This window comes from Mustela putorius, unplaced genomic scaffold (assembly GCF_011764305.1).
Source record: "Mustela putorius furo isolate JIRA1106 unplaced genomic scaffold, ASM1176430v1.1 tig00000874_pilon_pilon_pilon, whole genome shotgun sequence".
Classification (NCBI taxonomy): domain Eukaryota; kingdom Metazoa; phylum Chordata; class Mammalia; order Carnivora; family Mustelidae; genus Mustela; species Mustela putorius.
This window is the reverse complement of record NW_025421505.1, coordinates 8,272,212-8,298,625: the sequence shown is the minus strand read 5'-3', so window position 1 is coordinate 8,298,625 and position 26,414 is coordinate 8,272,212. Positions and strand designations below refer to the sequence as shown.

Genomic DNA, 26,414 nt, shown 5'->3' with positions numbered 1-26,414 from the left:
CCCTTACCTGAATCTACTCACTGTGACCTCCTGGCTCTTCCCTGAACATGCCAGGAACATCACACTGGCACTCTCTGTCCCCTCTCCTTCTTGATACCCTTTTCCTCAAATGTCTGCCGGGCTTGCTCCCTTCAGTTCTCTGCTCAAATGGCATCCTGAGAGAGGTATCCTCTGACTTCCTACAGCCTATATGACATAGCAACCCTCGTTCTGCACAACCTTCCCCTGCCCTAATTCTTCCCCATGGCACTGAACATTAGCTACATATACTGTTATTTTCTCATTTGTTTACAGTCTGTCTTTAAGTAGTAACGTAAAGTGGTTGATGAATGGTGTAATCTGTGATGCCTAAGCAGGACAGATGAATGAACTGGATGTTCAGTCTTGGGTAGACTCTTGGCCACTCCAAGGAGCCTCCATTCTTTACCTTGTAGAGAACATTTTCCCAACTGACCTAGCCTATCGCCAAAAGGTCAGTTCCTACGGAGGGAAGGCAAATCTGAAGGCAGCCTTATTGATCATATGGGCCTGCACCCTTGGGAAACCAGGGATGGTGGCTAGGGGGATAGGTACAGCCTGCCTGAGCCACTTCCTGAGTTCCTACAAATAACTCATCTGCAAAACGGCACTTGGCTTTATCCCAAACTACAATATTCACCAGCCCCATAAGGTCTGCCTCTGTCCTGACCAACTAGCAGTGCTTCAATCAAGAACAGGGTGTAACCAATTCTAGAGCTCCCCCATGAGGGCCTGACAGCCAGAGAGCTGTTAGAGTGAGCCCTCTCCTCCTGGTTTCTCCATCTGCCTGGGCATGTGTGTATATTGGCACATAGGGTTCTTTCTCCTGGTTCTGCAATGTCTGGTTAGGCGTGGATGCAGAAGAGTCCCCCACACTGCTGGGCCTTATGCACACCTGAAAGCAGGACTGACTGAAGCTTAGATACTGCCCCAATCTTTTTGTGGTCACGTTTACCAGATTTAACTCTTCTGGGTAAGTCCCCCAGCCTTGCTCCTAAGTATTAGTTTTCTCCCTCTTCTAAAAATAAATTTTGGGGGGCCCCTGGGTGGCTCAGTGGGTTAAAGCCTCTGCCTTCGGCTCAGGTCATGATCCCAGGGTCCTGGGATTGAGCCCCGAATCGGGCTCTCTGCTCAGCTGGGGGCCTGCTTCCTTCTCTCTCTCTGCCTGCTTCTCTACCTACTTGTGATCTCTGTCTGTCAAATAAATGAATAAAATCTTAAAATAAATAAATAAATTAATTAATTAATTAATTTTGGAAGCTTTTTATTTTCCATGTTTGGTATGAATCCAGAGACTCATTTCTCAGGGCAGAAGAGAACCGAAAGATTTACCAATCCTATAGATTTTGGCGATTTCAATACCACAGGTTATCCTTTAGAGACAGTGGCTAGGGAATTCCCAGGTTTTCAGAGCATTCCATGCAATAGAAAAAAGTTGGAATGAAAATAGGCCCCAAAGTCCTTGGTGAGACCACTGTATCTAAGTGATGCATCTGGGCACCACAACCGGGAACTGCTGTGGCAAAAGAGAGGTTCTTGGTATCACTCGCTGTGCTTGCTGGGACGGGGAGGCTGCTGGACCCTCCCTCCCTCCCCAGCCCTTGCCTGCTAATCATCCTGGCCAGAGCCTCCAAATGGAGGGGAAGCAGCCCTTACTACAGAGGAAGCACACTGCTCCAGCTACCAGAGCTTTGACTTGACCACTTTGGCTAAACTGCCTCAAATGCATGATGAAGGCAAAAAAACCCCCAAAAACCCCAAAAAACAAAAACCTGGATTTTCATGTTTCCCTCTTTCTTGTCAGTTCTCTCTCTCTCTTTTTTAAAGATTTTATTTATTTATTTGACAGATAGAGATCACAAGTAGGAAGAGAGGCAGCAGAGAGAGAGGAGGAAGAAGGCTCCCTGCAGAGCAGAGAGCCCGATGTGAAGCTCAATCCCAGAACCCTGGGATCATGACCCAAGCCAAAGGCAGGGGCTTTAACCCACTGAGCCACCCAGGCACCCCTAGTTCTCTCTTTATTAAAAATAAAAGCAAAACAAAAAAACAAAATAAAACCCCAGTAGGACTTTAACTTACTTTCTTCCTAAACAACAGATACCCTATTCAAGTGTCTTTTGGCCCGTTTTATGTTCACAATTTAAGCCTACAATTGAGCAAGTGTTTTAGATTAATTCAATTTTTATTTTGAGACAGACTTTGTTTTTAAATATTTTAAATAATTTAAAGAATGACTTTACAGTATTCTGGAGTATGAAGAAATACAATCCCTTAAATTCCTTAAAGTTAGTATTTTAAAATTCAAATTTCCTCAGTTTTGTGTGTGTGTAAGTTCCAGACAATTCTGTCACAATTCTGTGTAGGTTCCTATATCCACCACCACAGTCAAGACACTGAATAGTTCCAACACCACCAGGATCCCTTGTGCTGCCTCTTTTACAACCATGCCCACCTTCCTCCCGCTTCACACTCCCATCCCTAACTCTGAGCAACCACCACTCACTCTGTCCTCTACTTCTAAAATTTTATCATTTCAAAATATATTGATTTTAAAAACAGCAACTCCCCTGGCTATCAAAGGTCAACACCACTGCCTCACGGCTGTAGTAAAGCCAAATGGAACCAGGCCACTCTAGGGGCAAAAGAAAACCCTGCCTTATACCACCACATTCCCCCAAGAATCCTATAAATGAAGATAAAAGCCACATTTAGAAAATACAATTCTCAATTTGAGAAGCCTCTGGAGTTTCCCTTTACTGGCAACCTCTCAATACTGGGCTCAAAGGTCCAGCCCCAAAGGAGATGGTCATGCAAAAAGGAGGCTGCCAAGAGCTCCCTGCCGAGCCACAAGAGAATGGGCCCTGTTTGTAAGAGTAGTGTCTTAGTGAGAGCCATAGCACTCAGCTGATATTTCCACTTGAGTCCTTCAGGAAGTCTGAGGTCCCTAGCATCCCAGGACTATGACTAGGCAAATGCTGGGTAAGAGCACACGAGTGGGCTAGCTATACATGCTCACTGCCATCCAGAGCAGCTGGGCCAGCTGAAACTTTTGCAGATGAGTATTGCCAGAGACAAGGGGTCAATGATGCTCTCTCAAGTGACGGAAGATTGCAATGCTATACAATGACTATACAATTGACACTGACTTCAGGTCCACACCCACGATGACCCTCAACTTTGGCAGGGGCTGATCCATTCCTTTGATCATTAGAAGCAATGGAAAACCAGAAGAAAACAAGTGGTTCTGCGGTGCCTGGGTGGCTCAGTCCATTGAGCATCTGACTTGATTTCAGGGTTGTGAGTTCAAGCCCTACTTTGTGCTGGTCATGGAGCCCACTTAAAAATACACACACACACACACACACACACACACACACACACATGGTTTCAAGCCTAGACTCTTGCTCTGCGTCTTCCATGACCTTAGCCTATAAGCTGGACAAAAGGTTTTTTTTTTTTTTTTTTTTTTTTTTTTAAAGATTTCATTTATTTATTTGACAGACAGAGATCACAAGTAGGCAGAGAGGCAGGCTGAAAGAGAGAGAGGAAGAAGCAGGCAGAGAGCCCGATGTGGGACTCGATCCCAGGACCCCGGGATCATGACCCGAGCCGAAGGCAGTGGCTTAACCCACTGAGCCACCCAGGCGCCCCTGGACAAAAGGTTTGATGGAAGAGAAGCCCAGGGCAGGTGTGAGAATAAGTCCTGAAGGAGAGGAAAGATGGCCTGGTAGGGTACACAGTCCTGCCCACCTCTGGCCTTAGGACCACCCGCCTGGCGTTTCTCTACTTCTCACCATCTACCCAGGAGACTCAATAGGGCTTTGGATCCAGGCCTACTCTTTACTGGAAACAATTAGCCAATTGCACATAGTAATTATTATGAGCACAGAAAATACAGCATAGCATAAAAGCACTTTGTGAGAACTGCTGAAAGCTTCTGTATTATCAGCCATCATGAAGACCACAGTCTGTGTTTTCCTGACCTGGCATGATCTCTTCTGGGTCTGAAGGGTAGTGGGCCTGCACAAGTCACCTCCTTGGAAGGCCTTAGAACACGTCAAGGTAAGCTCCTTGCAGCCAGGGTCCCTGAAGCAGTAGTACTCACTCTGTCAAATCTGTCCTCACCAGGGAGCTCCCTGCCCAGCTGGACTATTTATGCATCCCACTGAGGGTCCCAGGAAACCTTCCTGGACCAGCCATTCTGGGCATGGTGGGGCTCAAGACTGTAGAGTGTGGGGGTTGTCTCTACAACTCCACATGAGGAAGGACTGAAATACACGACAAAGGAAGAGGCTTAGGGATTGGTATTGTTATAAGAATTATCAGGGAATCTTGCCCAGAAATCTCTTCCCTAATTCTCTACCTTTTGGGGATACCATGATACTGAAACCAAACCTAATTTTTAATTTTATTTAATTTAATGTTGTAGAGAGAGGGAGAGGGTTGAGGGAGAGGGAGAGAGAATCTCAAGCAGGTTCCATGCCCAGCGTGAAGCCTGATGCGGGACTCGATCTCACAAACCCTGAGATGAAATCAAGGGTCGCACGCTTAACTGACTGAACCACCCAGGTGCTCTGACACCAAACTGAAAACTAATGTGTAAGCTAATTGCAGCCACTCTGGGCCACTAGACAGCAACCAGAGGCCTTAAGGCCTCTCTGGGTAGAGCAGACTCTGCTCACGAACATGTGGAGGTCGTTCTGTGCCCCAGGCTAGCCACATAAAAAACAACAGAAATGGTAAGGTCAACACCATACCCCACTGTTCCCAGAAGACTTCTAGTACTCACCCTTGCAACACCACCAACAGTCGGGTCTTCTTACGGGTGTAGGCTGACTGGCGGGCAGAGCGGTTCTGCTGAGCCTCTAGGACGCTGGAAAGGTATCTTTGGAAGTGGGCAGCATGAAAACACTCAGAACTATCCATGATTTGGCGGTATACCATCCACCTGGAAATGGCAAGCATAATCTCAGTGTGGGGGTTAACTGATAGCCTGGCACCAGAGACTCAGCCTGTGGATCCATGTGTGACCAGTACTCCCACAGACATTTTGCCTGGTAACCCTGCACAGGAGAAAGCAACCCTGGCATCACAGAAGCAGGTGGAGAGCACTGGGTGGGGAGCTCCGTGTCCTGAAACCACCATCACTGGAACTTCTGATAGGAAATGCCTTGCCATAAGGAAAAAGGTCAGGTTAGCATATGAGCATCAGTCAGACTTAGGAGTTGAGAAAGACTCCTTCTGAACACGCAGTCATTTCCCAAACGACCATCCAATAAAATGGTTTCAGTCTGGTACTCTTGCAAGGAAGTGAGCAGGGTAAAGAATTCAGACTATTTCCACAAGAAAAGCAATGGATATGAGGGAGGAACTGGCTAGCCACTTGGTACTTAAAAGAGGCCCAATATTTCCCTATCACGTCTCTAAAACTTATCCAACCCCCCATATCTCCCTGAACTCCCAAACTTCTAGGCAAGTTCCACCTTCTCCATTCCTTTACGGCCTCCTGCGGGATGCCTTAGTTTGATGTTGACTAGATACTAACTGTCTGTTCAGTTAGCCAGGGTTCTTTAGTAATCTGTTGGCCACAGAATGTGACGGACGAACGATTTCCCCAGTTTCCCCTAAGCCGACATGTCCCAGCTGTACTGGAACTGATGCAGTCCCCTGGTGGTCAGAGTTGGATCACACCCACCAGCTCCCAAGTTCTAACTCCCCTGGGTCCTGAATGGCCCTGCTGAACAGGGCATACTTCCAGGCCTTTGCCTGTGCTGGTTCTGCTGCTACACTGCTCGTCCCAAGATTTCCAAAGGTTCACTCCTCATTTTCTCAGGCCTCTGCTCAAATGTCCCCTTCTCAGTGGTCTTCCTATCACCCAATTTAAAGCTGTACTCCCTCCCCCAACTTAGCACTCTTCTATACCCTTCTCTACTTTGTTTTCTCCATAGCACTTTTCATAGCTAATATACTACCTTCCTTAACTGCTTAATCGTATTTCCAAACTAGAATGTAAGCTCCACAAGGGCAGAGACTTTCTAGCTCATTTCGAGTTGTTCATTTGTTTTTGTTCTAGAACTAGTTGTTCTAGTTCATTCACTTTCTAGTTGTTCATTTGTCACCCACACTTGGAACAGTGCCTGGCATATAGGAAGTGCTCAGTACAAACGTGTTAAATGGATGGATTGTTACTGTGCTGATACCAATCACACCAAAGGCCAATACACGTTGAAGGTTTCCCAGTGCCTAGGGGGCCCAGGCACAGAATCCCTTTCCCCAAAGCAAAGGCAGCAGCTATACTAACCTGCCATATTCCTTATGCAGAGTGACCAGAAAAGCACAGAGCTCGCTAGCATGACAGCCTGGGAGGCCAGTTACAATGCTGACAATTACCTATATGAAAGAAAAGTCACATGAGTTCATCATTCAGCTGGGAGAGTGTGTTGTGTAAAAGGTTACGAGAACTGGGGTGCCTGGGTGGCTCAGTGGGTTAAGCCTCTGCCTTCTGCTCAGGTCATGATCTCAGGGTCCTGGAATCAAGCCCCACATCAGGCTCTTTGCTCAGCAGGGAGCCTGCTTCTCCCTCTCTCTCTGCCTACTTGTCATCTCTCTCTCTGTCGAATAAATAAAATCTTAAAAAAAAAAAAAAGGTTATGGGAACTGATTTCTGGAGCCAGGTTCTGTAGGTCTGAACCTCAGCACCAGCACTCATCTAGCTATGTGACCTTGGGCTCATAACAGAACCTATCTTGCAGAGTGGGTATGATGATTAACTGAGTTAATTTATATGAGTGTTAATATTTAAGTGCTTAGAACAGTCTATGGCACATAGCAAATACCATATAAAATGTGGTGTTACTAATACAATTTTCATGGAGCAGGTTTGACTAGATCAGTTAAAATACAACAGAAAACACTGGGCAGAAAGGAAGTCTCAGACAAAATGTCACAGGCTAAACTGGTGTGGTAAGTAAGCTCAGTGAAGGAGAGGAGTGGCATGGGGTATTTCCGCCTGGCTGCCCAATCTGTCCAAGCTGCATGGACTGAGCTAAGGAAACAAACGGGGTGTAGGAAGCATTCCTGAGTCTTGACCAGAAGAGGAGCTGGACTGCCCTAGCCTTAGCACACAATCAAATGAAAACAGGGCCCTCTGCACGTATGAATTCCAAAACAACTTGAAGAAAGCCCCTGACAGAGCAGGAGTAAGCAGGGGAGGAAAGGAACCAGGTAATCGCTGAATGGTTATTGATTTAAATGACATAGCGAGTGTTTTCTGTCATAACATAGAAGACTCATCGGAACGGGCCTGGTCACAAGATAACTCAGACTAAAGCTCAGCTTGGTGGCACTCATCATTTGAGCCGGTCACATCAACAGAGAGAGGGAGCTCTCTTCTCTTCTGGGAACCAGGAGTTCCTCTGACCAGACCCCTACTCTGTATCCCTTTCTGCTCCTGCAGGCAGTACTTCATGCAACTTTTTCATTATCCTCCTCCTCCTCTCCTTGGTTCCTATTCCTCAGCGCCCAGGCCCCTGCCTCTCAAATCACAGTACACGTGCTCATAGACAGATACCTCCTTACTTTAAGGCCAGTCCTATAGCACCCTTTTAATAAGATACAGCAGGCAGTCATTTTCATTTTTAAACTCTTGCCTAAGGGAAAATCAAGGCTCCTAATTGCTTGGTGCTCTTATTATCTTTTGCAACTGAGCATCTTCTAGGTTTGCATATAAATAATGCCCTCTCTGAGCATATTATGACATCTGGTTCTGAAGAAATGGTGGGAGGTATCAAGAAGAGGGGCATGTGAGATGGGAGTGGATTAAAATATACTCTTGGGAAGACGATGTTTATAAAGTATCACCTTACCCTGGTAATGCCAGCAAGGCCCAAGTAACAAGTCCCTTCCTCTTATGAAGCTCAGTGTGTCACCAGCTGCCAGGTAAGTCCTTATTACAAACAGAAAGAGCTGATGGCACAGAGCACACTGAGCAAGAATTTGAAAGACACAGAGAAGCCAGGGGAGGCACAGCAAGGGGCCAGAGCTTTATGGCTGCTCCCGGGCTTGGCTGGGGTCACTGTAGATGCCTATACACTCTCACGGTGCAGAGCAGGTTTCATGTGTATTATACTATCGGCATCCTAGGAGGTGGAGAGTCTTAGGAAGGGACTCTGCTTGAGCTCTTTTCGTTAACTGACAGAAGATTGAAGGGCAGCCTATTGGAATTATCTTCCTGTGACTTCCCAGCATACTTGCTGAGTTGCTGTACCTTGTCATTTTCTACTCGGTGAATGGGGGTGATTTCGGCTTGCTGCAGCAGGACAGGGAGATGGGTCCTCATCACAGGTTCCCGACTAATGCTGCTGATGGCGAAATGCTGAAGAAACCTAGAAAAATAAAGACAATGTTATTATGTTACATCACTAGCCTTGCCTAAATCTGCTCCTTCACATAGGAAACTTTAATTGCTAAAAAAGAAACTCAGAGAGATTCACTCTAGAGAATAAAATTGTTTATGGTATCACTACCACCTTATACACTGATCCCTAAGAAGCTACAAAGAAAAAGGAGCTTAGAAAGAACCAACATGGAGGTTCCTGACATTTCAAAAGCCAGAACATTGAACATTTACATACAGCAAACTGGAGCTCACCAGTCTAGCTCTGGAAGTTTGGCTGGGAGGACCTTTAGAGGACTCTGTTTCTCCCCAACAGAATGGCCCAGGACACTGAAGAGCTTCTGGGCACTGGAGTGTCTGGAATATCAAAAGTTCACAGATTAGAACTCCATCTCCCTACAGCACACATACTTTACATAACTTGTTCTGATGCTTTCAAGCCAGAGTCCCGTGACACAGTCAACACTTCCAAAACAAGCATCTCACTGACTTGAACACAATGTGGCATTACTGTGTGAGGATGGGTGTGCCCACAGAGGAAGGTTCACCTGAAACCCTTGGTTATATTATGGGTTTCTGATTCTTGTGGATTTCATCTCTCTTCACTTCTCTTTCCCCAAGGGCACTGGCTACCTGTAAGTGGCAGCGCTGGAATGACTGTGCTGGCCCTTTCGGCAGCCAAGCCCCCTGTGTTACGTAATGTAAGTCGCCCTGCAGAGACAGCAGACACACACAGCTTAGGGAAACAAGCATAAACGCTGAAGGCAGCCACTTACAATCTCTTTTGTTCCACAGATAATCCATCTTCCTGGATCACTTTTAAAGACAGCCCTGAGTTAGCCTGCTGTTGCCAGGGGGAGAAGACCTAAACAAAACAGAATTTGAGCAAAGAACACTTTAAACCCAACAACAGGATATGGAATCCACATGGGGATTTGATGGTTGTTGAAAATCGAGACTGACAGTACAGAGAAAAACCATCATAACAAACAAGTTTGTTTCAAAAATAGAGGCCTGCAGCAATTTTGTTCTGTATTTTTCAAAACTAGAATTTCTTTCTGGGTTCCTCTCCCAGGGATTCTGCTCCTTCAGAGGCCAGGAAGCACGGAAGAAGGCGTCAGGTAACACTGTTCTGGTAGCAGGGGCCTGTTCTTCCTTGAGGACAGGACCAGAAGAAGGAGTGATTCACCCTTGCCTAGAGGCAGAGGGATGGCTGAAGAGAATCGAAAGGGTTCTCTCTCGGGGACACAAAGAGCGCGGGTGGACCAGCAGGCAGTAAGAGGGAGACATGGACTAGCCTGAGATGCCACTCTGCGACCAGACCAGCTCTTCTCTCTTCTGTGTTCGGTCAGTCTCCCCTGAGAGAGGGACACGGTTTCTTCACAGGCTGTGGCAATCACACCTTTCTGAACATTGTCACCAGTCAAGAGGCTGGCCATGTGTTTGACTTTGGTTATTGCCTGGTCTCTAAGTGGGTTGTATAATTCTTGGTAAGCTCCCTCCTCACGCAATCTGTACCGAGTGCCTATAACATGGAGCCTGCCAGGTGGGACTTCACAAGGGAAGGGCCTGTGAACCATGGGAAGGGAGAGACTAAGGTAGAGTAGAGCTCTGATCCATTAGGTAGGGTCAGATAATTCAATAAAGTAGCTAAAAGAAAAATGAGTTTAATTAGACCTAAAGGGACAAAGAAGATTTGTCTTAGCAGCTAAAAAGCCTTTCATTCAGTTCCTTTAGGATCTCCTCTCAATGGCAAAAGCACCACTCCAGGACCCAAGAGGATCAGAAGCAGCCCCCTCCACCAGGCCTCTCATCACCTTGCTGTTAGCCCTGAGATGTGGCCTTACCATCTAAGCTCCTAATGAAAAAAAAAAAGTAGTATTTGTTTTGCTGACCAATGATTGGTGTTACCTCTGAGTAAAATGCTTGGTATATCTTTGATTTGGGGAACAGGGCAATCATCAGAAAATTGCTTGATCCATGGAAATGAACTGGGAGATAAGGAAGCAACGAGCTTTTGAAGTCTATCAGAAGGGCAGCAACAACACTCGTGGAGTCCTAAAGAGAACAAGGATGGAGCATCGGTGAAAAAAGCATCTGCATGACACTACCCCTCCCAATACTGTCTGGCCACAAATGACAAATTTCCCTGCAATTGTTTTCACATTATGTGGTATACTGGGGTCCAATGATAGATGTGCTTTCCAATACCCAGTTGAGGGAGATAAAGGAAGTATAAGGGTCTTTTCCTCTAAACTGAAAATGTCATCTCAAACTTCTTTCTGGTATCAATCCCTAATCAGATATATGATTTTTTAAAAAAGTTTAATTATTTATTTTGGGGGGGGAGTGGGAGAGGGAGATGGAATCTCAAGCCAACTCCCCACCAAGCACAGAGACCAATGTGGGGCTCGATTTCACAACCCTGAGATCAAAACCTTAGCTGAAATCAAGAGTTGGATGCCCGAATGACTCACCACCCAGGCGCCCCGATATGCAATTCTTTAAAAAAGTTACCTCTATACTCAACGTGGGGCTTGAACCCGAATTCAGAGTCATAACATCCTAAACCGAGCCAGCTAGGCTAACCATGATTTGTAAATATTTTCTCCCATTTTGTAGGTTGTTTTCACTTTCTTTCTTTTTTTTTTTTTCACTTTCTTGATACTGTATTTTGATGCACAGAAGTTTTCAATTTTGATGAAGTCCAATTTATATATTTCTTTTGTTGTCTGTGTTGTTGGTGTCATAATCCAAGAAATCACTGCCTACTCCAAGGTCATGAGGATTTTACTTCTATGTTTTTTTAAAAATTATTATTAACATATAATATATTGTTTCAGGGGTACAGGATTATGATTCATCAGTCTTACACAATATACAGCGCTCACCACAACACATACCCTCCCCAATGTCCAACACCCAGCCACCTCATCCCCTCTAGCAACCCTCAGTTTGTTTCCTGCGATTAAGAGTCTCTTATGTTTGTCTCCCTCTATGATTTTGCCTTGTTTCATTTTTTCCTTTCTTCCGCTATATGATCCTCCACTTTGTTTTTTTAAATACCACATATCAGTAAGATCATGTAATTGTCTTTCTCTGACTTATTTCGCTTAGTTTCATACCCTCTAGTTCCATCCACATCACTGCAAATGGCTCCTACGTTTTCTTCTAAGTGTTTAACAGTGTTGGTTCTTAGACTTAATTTTTTTGTACACGGCATAAAGTCAGGATCTAACTTCATTCTTTGCATGTGGATGTCTAATTTTCCCAGCACCATTTGTTGAAGATACCTTTGAATGGTCTTGGCACCCTGTTAAAAATCATTTAGCTACATCTGTGAAAGTTTATTTCTGAGCTACTTTATTTCTTTGGTCTATTTATCTGACTCTATGCCAATACCACCCTGTTGCTTAATTACTATAGCTTTGTAGTAAGTTTTGAAATCAGGAAATGTGAATTCTCCACCTCTGTTCTTTTTTAAGATTATTTTGGCTACTTGGGGATACCCTGAGATTCCATATGAATTTCAGGATGGGTTTCTAGTTCTGTAAAAAATGCCATAGAATTTTGATAGGAATTGCACTGAATCTGTAGACTGCTTTGGTAAAATTGTGGTCTTAACAATGTTAAGTCTTCCTATCCATGAACATAGAGTATCGTTTCATTTATCTAGAACTTCTTTAATTTTTAGAGCTTCAAATTATAAATTAGTCTGATAAATTTTATGCTATCCCCAAACAAGGAATACTATTCATGGATGAATCTAAAAACCATTATACTGGTTTTTACCTGGGGGACTCAGTCAGTTAAGCGGCTGCCTTCAGCTCGGGTAATGATCCCAGGGTCCTGGGATCAAGCCCCACATCTGGCTCCCTGATCAGAGGAGAGCCTGCTTCTCCCTCTCCCTCCGCCTGCCTCTCTGCCTACTTGTGCTCCCTCTTTGTCAAAGAAAATGAAAATAAAATCTTTAAAAAAATAAAAAACTGGGACGCCTGGGTGGCTCAGTCGGTTGAGCCACTGCCTTCGGCTCAGGTCATGATCCCAGTGTCCTGGGATCGAGTCCCACATTGGGCTCCTTGCTCAGTGGGGAGCCTGCCTCTCTCTCTGCCTCTGCCTGCTTGTGCTCGCTCTTTCTCTCTCTGTCTCTGACAAATAAATAAATAATATATTTTTAAAAAATAATAATAAAAATATAAAAAGTAAAAATCATTATACTGAGTGAAAAATGTCAAACTTAGAAGGATATAGAAGGTATGATATCCATTTATGCAACATTTTATTTTATTTAAAGATTTATTTATTTATCTGAGAGAGAGTATGCTCCCAAGCAGGGGGAGGGGCAGACAGGGAGAGAGAGAAAAATCTGTAAGCAGACTCCCCACTGACTATGGAGCCTAATAAGGGACTTCATCCCAGGACCCTAAGATTATAAGCTGACCCCAAATCAAGAATCAGATGCTTAACAGACTGAGCCACCCCAGGCAACCCCGTTTATATAACATTTTAGAACGGCATATTGATTTACAGTGACAGGAAGCAGAAGTGGAGGGGAAGAGGAACTGCAAAAGGGCATTAGAAAACTTCAAGGGTGATGAAAGCTGTCTGTACCTTAACTCTGACAGTGGTTTCATGAGTATATACATCGGTATACATCTGTCAAAACTTTAAATGGTTAGTTAATTGTACTTACATTGTATTTAAAGTATATGTCAATAAATTAAATTATTAGCAAAAATATTTAAAATCCTTAAGTGGTCAAATCTGACAGACTTTTCCTTTGGAATTTCTTGTGTCATTACTAAGCTTACGAAGTCTTCCTGTCCCTGGAAGTTTTAATACTTATTCATTTTTATACTCTTCTTTCTTCTTGTGAAATTTTAAAATATTTAGTCTATCAGAAGTTTATTTTGATTTTTGATATGAGGTAAGAATCCATTCTGCCCTGCTCCAAGTTAGCTAACTTATTGTCCCAGCACTTGAATGATTCACCTTTTCTTCTCTCATCAAAGTTTTCATCTAATAATGCCATCCATTCAATCTTGTTGGCCTGCTTGCACTTTTGAACACCCTTTAAGACAACAAATTCTATGTGGAAGAAAGATATAATTTTCTCTGAATTGTTCACAGAACTTATTTTCTGAGCCATCTGACCATACCACCTCACCTAGTCTGTCTTGACTCCCATACAGGCTGGTTTTGAGGCTGAAACCAAACACAATAGAGGGCCTGCTCTCCACTCTGGTGTCATACTGAGAGATGAGCTGTACCTTGGCCAGGAGGAGAACAGCCTAGGGAGAACTCATAGTTGCCTACTTCCTTGCAAGGGGAGGGCAAAATGTTAAACAAATTGGTGAAGTTAAAGGGTGGCTCTGGGGGTAGAACTTTCACAAAGGTAGAGGGGAAGTCTGAGTTTGTCCAGGAATAGGGCTGAGCCCTCATGGGGAAAGTGAGCCATTTCTCTTCTCTCTGGATCACTTAAAATTCTTTCTCATGCTAATGGGTGAGTTGAGCCCCATCAACTCAAAAACAGCTCCTTTCCAGTTCTTAAGTGAGTGAGCCTTTGGGTTCCTGGGCAGGAGAGGGCCATTTAAGGCCTTCTTCAGCCTACTTTCTGGTTCTCTTTGGGATAAGTTAAGTGGGCATGGGTGGCTGTTCGCCCTCCTGACCCAGAACTCTTTTCCAGCTAAGCCCTTTATGGCGCAGTGAGATTAACAAATGGACAGGCCTCTCCATGAACTCCCTGCCTGCCTGCCTCAAGGGCAATGCTGGTTCCTGACATCCTGACCCATGGTGGTGGAGCAGGGACAGGGAGTTATTTGGTTTTCGTCTCAGAAGTATTGAGTATCCTTCTGAACATCAAAGCCATGGACTAATAAAACACCTACCCCATCATAGAATGAAATGGAATTCATGTGATCCTTGGAAAGGACGATACTCCCATGATGACGGTGAGAAAACAGAAGACCCCTAGAGAAGAAGTGCACCTTCCCTGGAAGGAAAAGAGAGCAGGTCAGAGCTGGAGGGCTGGATCCTGGGGGCCAGATCCCAACGTCCTTGCATGTATCAGGGCACACCACACTGGTAACTAGAGACTAGTATCTGTAATGCTTTAGTTACTCAATTTTTATCCTGAGTCTTGTGTTCTGGGGAAGCCAATGCACACTCCTGGAGCTTCAGAGAGAAATGAAGCATCACAGACTTTCCATAAAATTAGAAAAAACAAGTGAATAAGTTATCTGCTGCTGGGAGAGAGGCAAAATTCACATTCACTTGTGGGCATCTTGCAGGGAAACACACTGAAAAAGACTCTGGGTATGTCTCCTCCACCACTGAGTTTACAGACTCTCCTTTCTCCTATTTTGGCCGAAGCTGATTTGGCTCTAAAGAGACCACATCACTCACTGAAAGTCCAGCAAAGAGCACCAGGGTCTCAGGTAAAGGACTGGTGAAGGGACCTAAAGGTCCCTGTGCCCAGCAAAAGAACATCTGAGTTAGTTAACAGATATTATAGGCAGTAGAGGCCTGCTACTCTAGAGCTGCTCCCTCTCCCTCTGCCTGCTGCTCTGCCTACTTGTGCTGTGTATCTCTCTATCAAATAAGTAAATAAAATCTTAAAAAAAAAAAAAAAAGAAGATGGGTGGGATGTGGACAATGGATGTGGCTTTCTCAGTTCAAGGATTCAGGTCCAAAGACAGCTGCTGTTTCTAGGTGGCCAAGGTCATACAGAATAGCTCATTATGGGCCCTAGGGGGCAGACCAAAGAAGAACAGGCAGCTAAAATGACAAGTGTTAAGACAGGGATTGCTTTGGAGACTTAAATGAAGCACCCAGAGTACCCATAAGACTCCTGCTCTCTGGAGTTGGTCCAAGCTGTGTGCTTTCTTTTCTTCTAACAGTCTTTCTTTCTTTGTTTTCATATCTGTAGAAGAAAGAAATTACTTCCTGGAGTTCAAGGCACAAGCTTGGGAATACTGTCATCAATATCTAACTGCTAAAGCAGAGGACAGAAGGCAAAGAAGAGGGACTGATTCCTCGAGCTGTAGCTCTAGGAAGGTAGCCCCAAAGCTCTGGAGATTGTAAGGACAAGAAAAGCAAAGGCCAAGGTGAGGAACTTCAGGGACCTCAAGCTGAAGTCTTCCTGAGGAAGTGGGATTTCAGAAAGCAGAGAGGCCTAGTGAGTAGGTATGCTTGTGTGTGCATGTTAATGGGGCATGGGAAGAAGTGGGGGTGACGGAGGCAGTTTTTAGGCACAAGATGAAAGTCTGGAGCCTATCAATAGAAGAACTAGATGACCAGTCAGAGGGAAACAATGCTAACCACAGCACCTGGGGCAGCAGCCGCCCACTCCAAGGCATCGAGTGTAAGCCTCACAGCCTCTATCAAGTACAGTATGACCTCCTTTGCAAATAGCCTTGCCCTATGGCCCTCTTGAGTAGAGGCAACCCATGACCCAGCCTCATCCTGCATCAAAGCCAAGGTTCCTCATGGCTGTTCCCAGACTATTACCTTCCATGCTGGCACAATACTTTCATTCCCTCAGAGACACAGCTATTTCTTCTCTTCACTGTTCACCTAAATGCCCTCCAAGTCATGCCACAACACTTCAAACAGCTTCTGAACGTGCTCAGTCTTTTCTTCCATAGCCAAGAAGGTCCGTCTCTTCTGAGAGATCGGGAAATGGCCCACGCCCCATTCTGGGCTCACTACTCCTCAATCCCAATGCCACAGCAGTAAAACAGCACCCAGAACATCTCTGAAATCTTCAGCTCCAGAACCTACTCTTGGACTACAGCATCCCATCAGCCTTTTAGTCATCTCACTCCCTGATCTCATCCACTGACGTCACTGAGCCTTTGAAGCCTCAGTCCCCTAGTTTCCCCCGATTGCTCAGAAACAGCTCAGATCTGCCCTGGATGTTTACTAGTTAACACCAACTGCACCAAGCACGTCATATACCTTACAGTTTTCTGCCTTCCTAACAATCTAAAGAGGCTATCTTCTTAAAGGGCTGATGGGGAGACACACCTCAGACAGGTTTCTCCCAAAGTCACAGGACTACTACTTCAGCGGAGCTGGGTACAGATTAGAAGTCCGTAGGGGACCAAGTCATTGCGGCATCTGACGTCCTTCAATTCTCACCCGGCTTCCTCCCGTCTACCCTCTCCAAATGGCTCATCTGACGACTTGTGCTCTCTGCTTCTTAGCCTTATGAGGCCCACAGTGTGGGGCTGTTTTAGCTCCTCCTCCAGCTCCCCCAGGGCCCAGCCAAGATTTTCAGCCCTCTCCTCATACTACGACCTCATCAATTCGGGCCACAAGATAACTCTATCTACTGTTTACAGAAAAAACAGGGATCAACAGGTACTAGGAGGTAAGAATTGCTCTCCTACTGCTTACTATCTGTACCTTTCCAGGTCTGGGCTCACCCTCCACCTGTGTAGCTCTAACATGAAGCTTCTCAGAAGCAAGTCTAGTACCACTCAAAGGCTTCCTGGACAACATTTTCCAACGCTTCCAGAAAAAGAGCACAGATGAGAGAGATTATCTCTAGCATTTCCTCTCTCTATACTCTGAAGCCTCGAAACAAAATGGGAAAGAGGAAGACAGAAATTCACAAGGCAGTGTTGGAAAAGCACTCATATGGGGCCTGGCCTAGGGCAGGAACTCAGTAAATGGAAGCTGATTTTAGTACTGGCATAGAACAGCTACCTTGGGTCCCAGCTACCCCTCACCCTGGCTCTGGAAGCAGTAACTTTCATTATCCTCAGAGCATACATGAAATAGCTGAAGTGACTCAATGGGTGGTCCAATGCCTGTTATCTGGTCTCTCAGATCCTAATCCACTTGAAGTGATGACACTTCCAGTATCTGCTCTGGATTCATAACTGTCAGACTTTGGTCTGAAGGGATATGCCCTTGCGGGGGTTTCTCAGTGACCACAGTAACCAACTCCTGAGGAGATCTCCTTGTCTTTTTTTTTTTTTAAGATTTTATTTATTTATCTGAGAGAGAGAAAGTGAGTGAGAGAGACCACAGTGGAGGGAGAAGCTGACTCCCCATTGAGCAGGGAGCCTGACATGGGGCTTGGCCCCCTGTCTTATCCTTGGTGTCCTTACTGAAAGGCCACTGTCATTCCTTCTCCATTCTGTGAGTCCAAAAACCTAAGGTAAGAGGAAGTTCTCCCTGACTACTAAAGCAGCAAGGGACCAAGGGATGGTTCTGTCTTTGACCTCTGCATCGCCAGTGACCTCTGCATCACCAGGAGTCCAAAAGAAGGATGAGCCCTCAGGGCAAACCAAGACACCAAATGTCAATGAAGAATTTGGCTTTCCTTCCTTCAGACACCTGGCTACACAAATAAAACTCCTCCAATGGTCTAGCCTGTATGAAGACGGAGTATTTATTTATCTCTGCTGGGGAGATAAGATGCAATGGCTGATAAGAGACTCAATCTCACAAAACAAACTGAGGGTTGCTGGGGAGGGAGTAGGTAGAGGATGGTGGGGTTATGGACATTGGGAGAGTATGTGCTATGGTGAGTGCTATGAAGTATGTAAACCTGGCAATTCACAGACCTGTACCCCTCGGGCTAATAATACATTATACCATAATTTTAAAAAAAAGATGCAATGGCTGGATAATTTCCATTCTATGTGACAGCGTGTGAAATGTACACATATTGTTTAAAGAGAAACAATAACAACACAATTTCGGTGCCTGTACACTCGCCACTCAGCTAAAAAATCAAGCATTACTAGTACCATTAGCCTTCCAAATGCCCTTTCTCAGTGGCCATCTTTCTTCTACCCAAAGGAAACCAACATCCTAAATTCTGTACAGTTTTATCATACATTAATGTATCTATAAACCATATATTATTTGGTTTCATCTGTTTTGTTTTCATATAAATATAATCTTAGTACATGTGTCCTTCTGTGACTCGCTTACTACTCTCGACATCCATTCCTGAGTCACCCATGTTGTAGGTAATATGCAGCTGCATAATTCTTTCATATGCAGTGCTGCAGAGGACCTTTTCTTCTCAAGAGTCCCCAACTAGCTTCCTGTGGACACCAGGGAAAACACAAGAGGGTTTAGAATGAAGTCAGCAGATAGCAGATGACTGCTGCCTAGGCCTTCCCATCCTGAAAAGGCAGGACTTATTTTGGTTACCAAAGTTCTCAGGATGTGTCCACTGCCCTAGGTGTCAAGGGACCAGTGCCCCTGTTTCTCAATGCTGAACAATCTCTGCCCAATGGAAAAAACCACTCTGCAATCTGTAAATTACTACAGGGACAATGAAGGAGCTGCCTGAGTGCCAACCATTCATGGAGGCCTGTAGGAAATAGTAAATATACAGTCAACTGATATTCAACAAAGGTGCACAGACAGATCAAAGAAAGAGGAGAGCCTTTTCAACAAACGGTACTAGAAAAACTGGATATTCCTATGTAAGACAATGAATATCAGACCATACCTTGAATAAGACTTTCTGCCTATTCCCATTGGCCAGAGTAGAAAACCTCACACTTCACAGGGATGTTAGATAGAATATTCAGAAGGATTCTGCCTCAGAAGTGGGGTAAAATTCACCCTAAATTAAATGCTGTTCTGTCTCCTGGCTAACAAAGCTTAAAAGCAAGGCCAGATGTGGGGCACGTGGGTGGCTCAGTGGGTTAAAGCCTCTGCCTTCGGCTCAGGTCATGATCCAGGGTCCTGGGATCCTGGGATCAAGCCCCACATCGGGCTCTCTGTTCAGCGGGGAGCCTGCTTCCCCCTCTCTCTCTCTGCCTGCCTCTCTGCTTACTTGTGATCTCTGTCTGTCAAATAAATAAATAAAATCTTTTTTAAAAATTTTATTTATTTATTTGACAGACAGAGATCACAAGTAGGCAGAGAGGCAGGCAGAGAGAGAGAAGACGAAGCAGGCTCCCCACTGAGCAGAGAGCCCGATGCGGACCTCGATCCCTGGACCCTGGGATCATGACCTAAGCTGAAGGCAGAGGCCTTAACCTACTGAGCCACCCAGCTGCCCCAATAAATAAAATCTTTAAAAAAGAAAAAAAAAAGCAAGTCCAGATGATATGACTAGAAGAAAAACATATTAGAACAATTATTATAACTGTATCCCGTATGTTCAAGAAGCTAGAAGACTGAAACATGTTAACTTGAGACATAAAAGACGTAAAAAATACCTAAATCAAACTTCCATAGATGAAAAATACAATGTCTGAGAAGAAAAATACACTGAATGAGATGAATGACATTAGACAGTTGTGGAAGTTTAGCTAAGCTACTCCAGGGTTTTGCTGCCCCCACACACATTTTTTTTTGGCCAAGTGACCTGGTGGGGGGGGAGGTGCTTAAAATGACACTGACCCCTCAAACAAGCCCTGTGTAGCAGCCTGCAAACTCACAAGAAAATATAAGTTTCTGACATGACTTCCCCAACAGCCCTTGTGATCAAGTCTCCACTGTCTCTGAGGGCATTCCTTAGAGAAAACCCTGCTCTTCTGGTTTGAATTGACCTACCTGGCCTCAACCTGGGAAACCCAAAGCACTCTACCCACAAACTCTAATAAAGGCATGTGCCCCAGGTCCTGCCACTCTCTCTGTCTGCATTCTGTTTTGACCTTCCTGTGTGCCCTGAAGGCATGAGGCATGCCATCGCCCTGTACTTCCTCCAGGACTTGTGAGAAATAAAATTCCCTATTTCAATTTCTTTTGTGGTCTTTTGTTGAACTTGGCTCTCCATTCAGTACCCTGCGCTCCACTTCACAAATGTTAATTTAACATTAACAAACTCATAACAACAATGCAGAAGAGGTTAGTAAATCAGAATATATACAAGTAGAAACTATGCAAAATGAAACATGATGAGAAAAAGGACTGAAAATAATTGTACAGAGCAACAGGGGGCTGTGGGACAATTTCAGGCAGCAAAGTGGAGGCCCAGAATAGGAGGGGAAAAACTTAAAAAAGAGGCCAAAAATACTAATATGAGGAAAACTAAATCTATCCATTGAAGAAGCAAAATGAATTCTAAGCACAAAGAACATGAAAAAAGACATACCAACTCACAGAAAAATAAAACTGCTTAACATCTGTGATAGAAAGAAAATCGGGGTCCCTGGGTGGCTCAGTTGGTTAAGCATCTCTCTCTCTCTCTCTTTTTTTTTAAGATTTTACTTATCTATTTGTCAGAGAGAGAGAGGACAGGCAGCGGGAGCGTCAGGGAGAGGCAGAAGTGGGAGCCCAACGCTGGACTCAATTCCAGGATCCTGGATTATGACCTTAGCCAAAGGCAGACGTTTAACTGACTGAGCCACCCAGGTGTCTCTTGAGTGTCCAACTCTTGATTTTGGCTCAGGTCATGAGATCAAGCCTTGTGTTAGGGCTCTCCACTTAGTGGAGTCTGAGAGTGCCTCTCCTTCTCCCTCTGCTCTCCCCAAACTCGTGCATGGACATACACTCTCTCTTTCTCTGAAATAAATTTTTAAAAATCTTAAAAAGAAAAAAAAGAAAATCTCAAAAGTAGCTGGAGTAAAAAAAAGACAACTTCTATAGAAGGAACAAAGGTAAGGATGGCAGTGGATTTCTGCTCAGGAATGTTGCAAGCGAGAAGACAGTGGAGTAGAGCAAGATCCTTCCGGAAAGAAGGAAACTGTTGGGGTGCCTGACTGGCTCAGTCAGTGACTCTTTACGCTGGGGTCATGAGTTTAAGCCCTACGATGGAATTGAGCTTACTGAAAAAAAGAAACAAACTATGACCTAGAATCTTTACCAAGTGAAAGTATCAAAACTCGACGAGTGGGACTTCTGAAATGGCTGTGAAGATTCTGGCAGATGCTCTCCCCAGAAAACAGCGATGAAACTGGTCTAATTGTTAAGACAACTACTTAAGGACTCTAGTAATGGCCCAAATTTATATAATAAAACTGAGAAGGATTTATTTGAGAAAAATCTATTGAAGCTTGATGAGATCGGTGGAAATGTGGTATTTCAGCCAGGGGCTATTCACTTGACCTCTCCTCCAGTTCCATGGTATACAAAAATCTTACAAGGGAGAGGGGCTGACTTTGTTTGAGACAAAGCATAGAAAATTCTATAGGCATGGATGTCAAAAAAGACAGCAATCAAAGTGGCAAACATTCAGGGAATGCCAATATACTGACTAGCCAGAGATGACAGCAGTGGTTGGTTCGGCTAGCCAGAATGCAACAGGGAAGTCAGGAGACTGAGACAACAGATGTCAATTACTATACAGCAAGAAGGCTGTGTTTTAAGGCATCCTCCTGGGGCCATGTGCACCAGGAGACAGGTACAGGAATGTTCATGACAGGACTGCCTGCAATAGCAAGAAAATTATGAACCTCAAATGTCCATCAACAGTCCAAAGAATAAATAGCACATTTTCATATAAAGGAATCCCACTGAGCAATGAAAGTGAATGAACTTCATGGCTATCCACAACAATCTGGATGAATCTTAGGAAAAGAATAGTGAGTAAAAAGAACAAGACCCAGAATACACAGAGTGAGATTCTCTTTGTGCTATTCAAAACCAAGACATTGTTTACGGATATAGGCATATGTGGTAAACCTATAAACCGGGCTCCTGAGGGTTAGCAGGTGGGCAGCCTGCCTGACCAAGGACAGCAGGGTGGGGAAGACGAGACACATGAAGGACATAAAAGAACAGGATCTGTATAGCAAGAAGTCCTGTGATAGGAGAAGTCATTAACTGGGGAAGAAAAAGGTTTCAGTGGAAGCATTTCAAAGTAAAGGACGTACTAGTATTATCTACATGTAGTGGAAGGGCCAACCCTGGACTGAGAATCAGAAGACCTGGACTACCCTCCAGACCTACTGTGAACTTGCACTATAATCTCAGGTAAGTTTTCACCTATGGGGCTCAGGACAGGAAGCTCAATTAAGATAACACAGGCTGAAGAGCTTTTGTCAATGCCTTCAGGGAATAGGAATGGATGAGTTTCAAGCTCATCACAGTCTCAAGTAGAGACAGATTTACCAGGACACTAATGACACTTAAGCTTCAGAACCCCTCACCTGCCCAAGCTCCCTTCTAAGGCCGTCAGAAGAATCCTTACCGTTTTCTGTTATTTCTCCTTGAAAGAGCCTTAAGTGGTATAAACTTTAAGCCCCACTTGACCTGGGCTCCAAAGTGGCAAAAAGCTTAATAGACAGCTAGAGGAGATTCCTGTTTAAATTCACTATTCCTATTTAATTTTCCTGCCTCAGAAAACCACCCCCTAATTCAAACTACATTTCCTTCAGAAACTAAGAGTGTGCTCTCAAAAGAGTGTGATGAATAAGGCTCCAGAAATCCCTGGCTGTGCCCTTTGTGTACAGACCTCAGGATATATTGAATCTTCCTGGATAACTCAATACAGCACAGATTACTTTTCTAAGAAGGCCCTTTGCTAGGAAGGTGCAAACTAATTTTTGGCAAATATCCTTGCTAAATATTGTAACTGGCTCAACTATGACAGAACCACCTCTGTGTTGCCTCTACAACCTGTTTTTTTTTTTTAAAGATTTTATTTATTTATTTGACAGAGATCACAAGTAGGCAGAAAGGCAGGCAGAGAGAGAGAGAGAGAGGAGGAAGCAGGCTCCCCACCAAGCAGAGTGCCCGACACGGGGCCCAATCCCAGGACCCCGAGACCATGACCTGAGCTGAAGGCAGAGGCTTAACCCACCCATTGAGCCACCCAGGCACCCTACAACCTGCTTTGGAAACACTATGCAATCTTGCCCCAAGGCTAGTAGCACTGTCACATACTCCCTGCCTTCAATAGGTGTTCCGGACTCTGGTCTTCTGTACTGGGATCTGGAGAGGCACAAATGTAGGCAGGGCTGGAGCACAGGCACAATAACGAACGCGATTACTTACTACCCGGCATTCTGTGGAGCCCCAAATCTCCTTGTGCTTTGTCTCTTCCATGAATGGAGGAGAAGCTGAACCACTGATCTGAGACCAGGGAGAAGAATCTGCCACCAGACAGACTACTTCCAAGAAGAACATATTATCCAGAAGGGGGAATTTGCTCAGTAGAGGCTGAGAAATTTGTGGAGTAAGTCACAACTCTTCCTCCGTTAAGACCGCTATATCAACAAGCGTAAGAATAGGACTCCTAAGAAAATGTTATTTTGAGGAAACCAAAAAGGAACATGGAATCCACGTGAAAGCAAAGTTTCTGAAAATCTTAGGTCAGCAGAAATACTGCCAGCTTGGACTGAAAGGGACAGGGAGAACATGAAATCAAAGGAGAGTAGCATTTGGACCCCCAAATGCTATTGGCAAGATGCAGGCTGATAAAAGTCACCTACAAAGTGCTACTTTTGTGAAAAAGGAAGGATGACCAAGGTGTAGCCACAAGCTTAGAGGAGAAAACTAAGAGTTTAGAGGATGAAACTAAGAGCCCAGGTGGCAGAGATAAGAGCCATGGCGGACTATTCCCAGGCCTTAAAACCTAACCCAGATCCTGGGGTGTACCCAGCCAGATTTCAAAGCTACCTGAGGCCGATGACTCTTTTTTATTTCCATTACTCCCCACCCTTTCTGAAGCTGAATGTCTGTAACTGTTATCCTATGCCAGGGCCACCTTGGGTGTTGGGAGGGCAGAGCAGATAACTTCTCTCCTTAGTTTCACAGGGCCACAGATGGAAAAGACATGTGTTCAGGAGTTGTATTTAATGGATTAAAAGCCAGAGCCTTATCTGTATCTGATTTAGATGATCTTGATGATGAGATTTTGGATTTCTGAGCCAGTGAGATTTAGGACTTTGAACTGTTATATAATAAGGTGGGGCCCTTGAGAAGGGGTGACTGTATTTTGCATGTGGGAGGAACATGAATGGGAAGCCAGAGTATAGTCTGTGGTAGGCAGAAATTTAAGATGGCTCTCATGACCTTCATCTTCTGACGTTACTTCTGTGTTCGTGTAATGTTATATTGCAAAAGGGACATTATTTGAGTGAGCTTCCTCTAATCACAAACAGCTCTTTACAAGCAGAGTTTTCTCTGGCTGGTATAGAAAAGAATTTAGACAGATCCGAAGGATAAGAAAGATTCAACAACACAGGGGAGGTTTTCATTGCTGAGATGGCGAAGGACTGTCACAGGGCATGGACCTCTGGGAGAAAGAGTTAAGCATGGTCCTGGCAGACATCTAGCAACAAGATGGGGATCTCAGTCCTACAATCCTAAGGAACTGAATTCTGCTGATAATCCTAGATGAGCTTGGGAGTGAATTCTTCCCCAGAATCTCCAGATACGAGTCTAGTCTGACTGGTGCCTTAACTTCAGAGAATTTAACATAAATACAGCCAAGTCTACTTGGACTTCTGACCTACAGAACTATGAAATAGCAACTGTGTGTTTTAAGCTACTAAATTTGTGGTAACTTTTTATATAGCAACAGAAAATGAATCCAGGCTTGTTTAGGTCCACAAATTCTATCTCTGGACACAATACCACTCTAGCCTATTCTGAGAATAATCCTCAGGGAGCAAGAAGAGGACCAGACTGTGGTTCTGGAGCCATCCCTTCGTAGCACAAGTTTCCTCATCTCTAAAATGGGTGGATAAAAGGAGAAATGCTGTTTAAGGAAATACTTCTACACCAGCACAGCAAGTCTTTTCAAGTATCAGATGTATTGCTAATCACAATGCCAATGCCAATACCTGTAAAGAGGGACCCAGACACAGTCAAGAATAGAAAAGTAATAGCTGGCTCACCTTCCTCTGGCCAAGAATGTGGATTGCTGGAATAAAGATATGCTCCTTCTCCTCCTGTTAGAAAAGTACCCAGGAAACTGGCATCCCCCTTTAAAAACAATCACAAAGAGCAGACGATTTGTAGCATAAACTTTACAGAATCAAAAGTACTGCACGTTTGTTTGTCTACAAAAGCTGCTTAGTCAGCCTCACAGAAACCCAACTTTTTACATGCCTTTGGCACGTTACTGGCATTTTCAACTTGTACAGTCCTCTCTGAGTCCAGGCATCAAAGCCTGCTACTCTTGTTCATGCTCCAGTGGATTTCTAACAACTGGAGACAGCTCACCTTGCCTAAAACCTTGACCTCTAAGTTCTATATGTCTAGGCCAATCTGAGACCTGCTTCTAATAGTACTGGGAGATTAAAAAAAAACACACCAAAGGCCAAATGGCAGAAAGAATCCCTCTAACTGTGTACCCCATTAAAGGGTTATTTCTAAAGCTTTTTTGGGAGGGGAAGGATGCAAATAGGAATTGAGACAAAGAGGAACATATTCTTTAGGTTAGCCCTAAAATGAAATATTCTAGGTTATCTTCATAAACTGTTTATATTTCATTTTTATACAATGTTAACATTGAGGATAAGAAGGCTGCTTACCTTCACTGCTTGCTGGGTTTTCTCAGACAATTTTACGTCATTATCTTCTACCTGTATGCAAAAGAAGTGCAAGTTTTCAGTTTCCTACTTCAAGGGCAAAACTCTCCTAGGTCTCCCCATGTTCAATATTTCTAGGACACTGACTGGGCAGTCCCTCCACCAAATCCTGTGCTCTCAGACCCTGATGGCTGGCAGAGCTGGGCTGCCTACTTGCCATCAAGGCTCAGAGACCAAGGCCATGGTGGACTCTCCCTCTCCCTGGGATCTGAGGTCCAGCTAACAGAGCCTACAAGATGTGGAAATGATGTATTAGTCTCCACTTGTATTTCACTTCAGAAAAAAACAACTATTTGTAAGGATAAAGGGAAGAGAACATAGTAAAATATTTTGAACATGTTCTCATTTATATGTATTCATGTTACAATAGAGGGTGGTTCTTGTTCATCCTTATTTACATCAGAATTGATTTTCTAAAACAGGTACTTAGTCCATTACTAGACTCACTGCTCTCATACTTTCTGTGTCCCAAGGCACCAGAGTTTTAGACCAACTCCCACTGATGAAGATGGGACCCTTCTACACGGAGAGACTGCTGT

At 44.4% G+C, this 26,414-nt stretch overlaps 1 protein-coding gene across 2 annotated transcripts in view; it reads right to left on the bottom strand.

The window, feature by feature from the left end:
• Positions 1-26,414, bottom strand: part of DNAAF9 (dynein axonemal assembly factor 9) — a 131,548-nt gene that overhangs the window by 38,031 nt on the left and 67,103 nt on the right. For both annotated transcript variants that reach the window (XM_004772877.3, XM_004772878.3), the window contains exons 19-27: positions 25,819-25,869; positions 25,180-25,267; positions 14,302-14,405; positions 10,325-10,471; positions 9,190-9,278; positions 8,669-8,770; positions 8,285-8,402; positions 6,320-6,408; positions 4,808-4,966 (exon numbers count right to left, since the gene is read on the bottom strand). In XM_004772877.3, the coding sequence (XP_004772934.1) occupies positions 4,808-4,966; positions 6,320-6,408; positions 8,285-8,402; positions 8,669-8,770; positions 9,190-9,278; positions 10,325-10,471; positions 14,302-14,405; positions 25,180-25,267; positions 25,819-25,869 (947 nt within the window). The remainder of the gene's footprint in view (positions 1-4,807; positions 4,967-6,319; positions 6,409-8,284; positions 8,403-8,668; positions 8,771-9,189; positions 9,279-10,324; positions 10,472-14,301; positions 14,406-25,179; positions 25,268-25,818; positions 25,870-26,414) is intronic.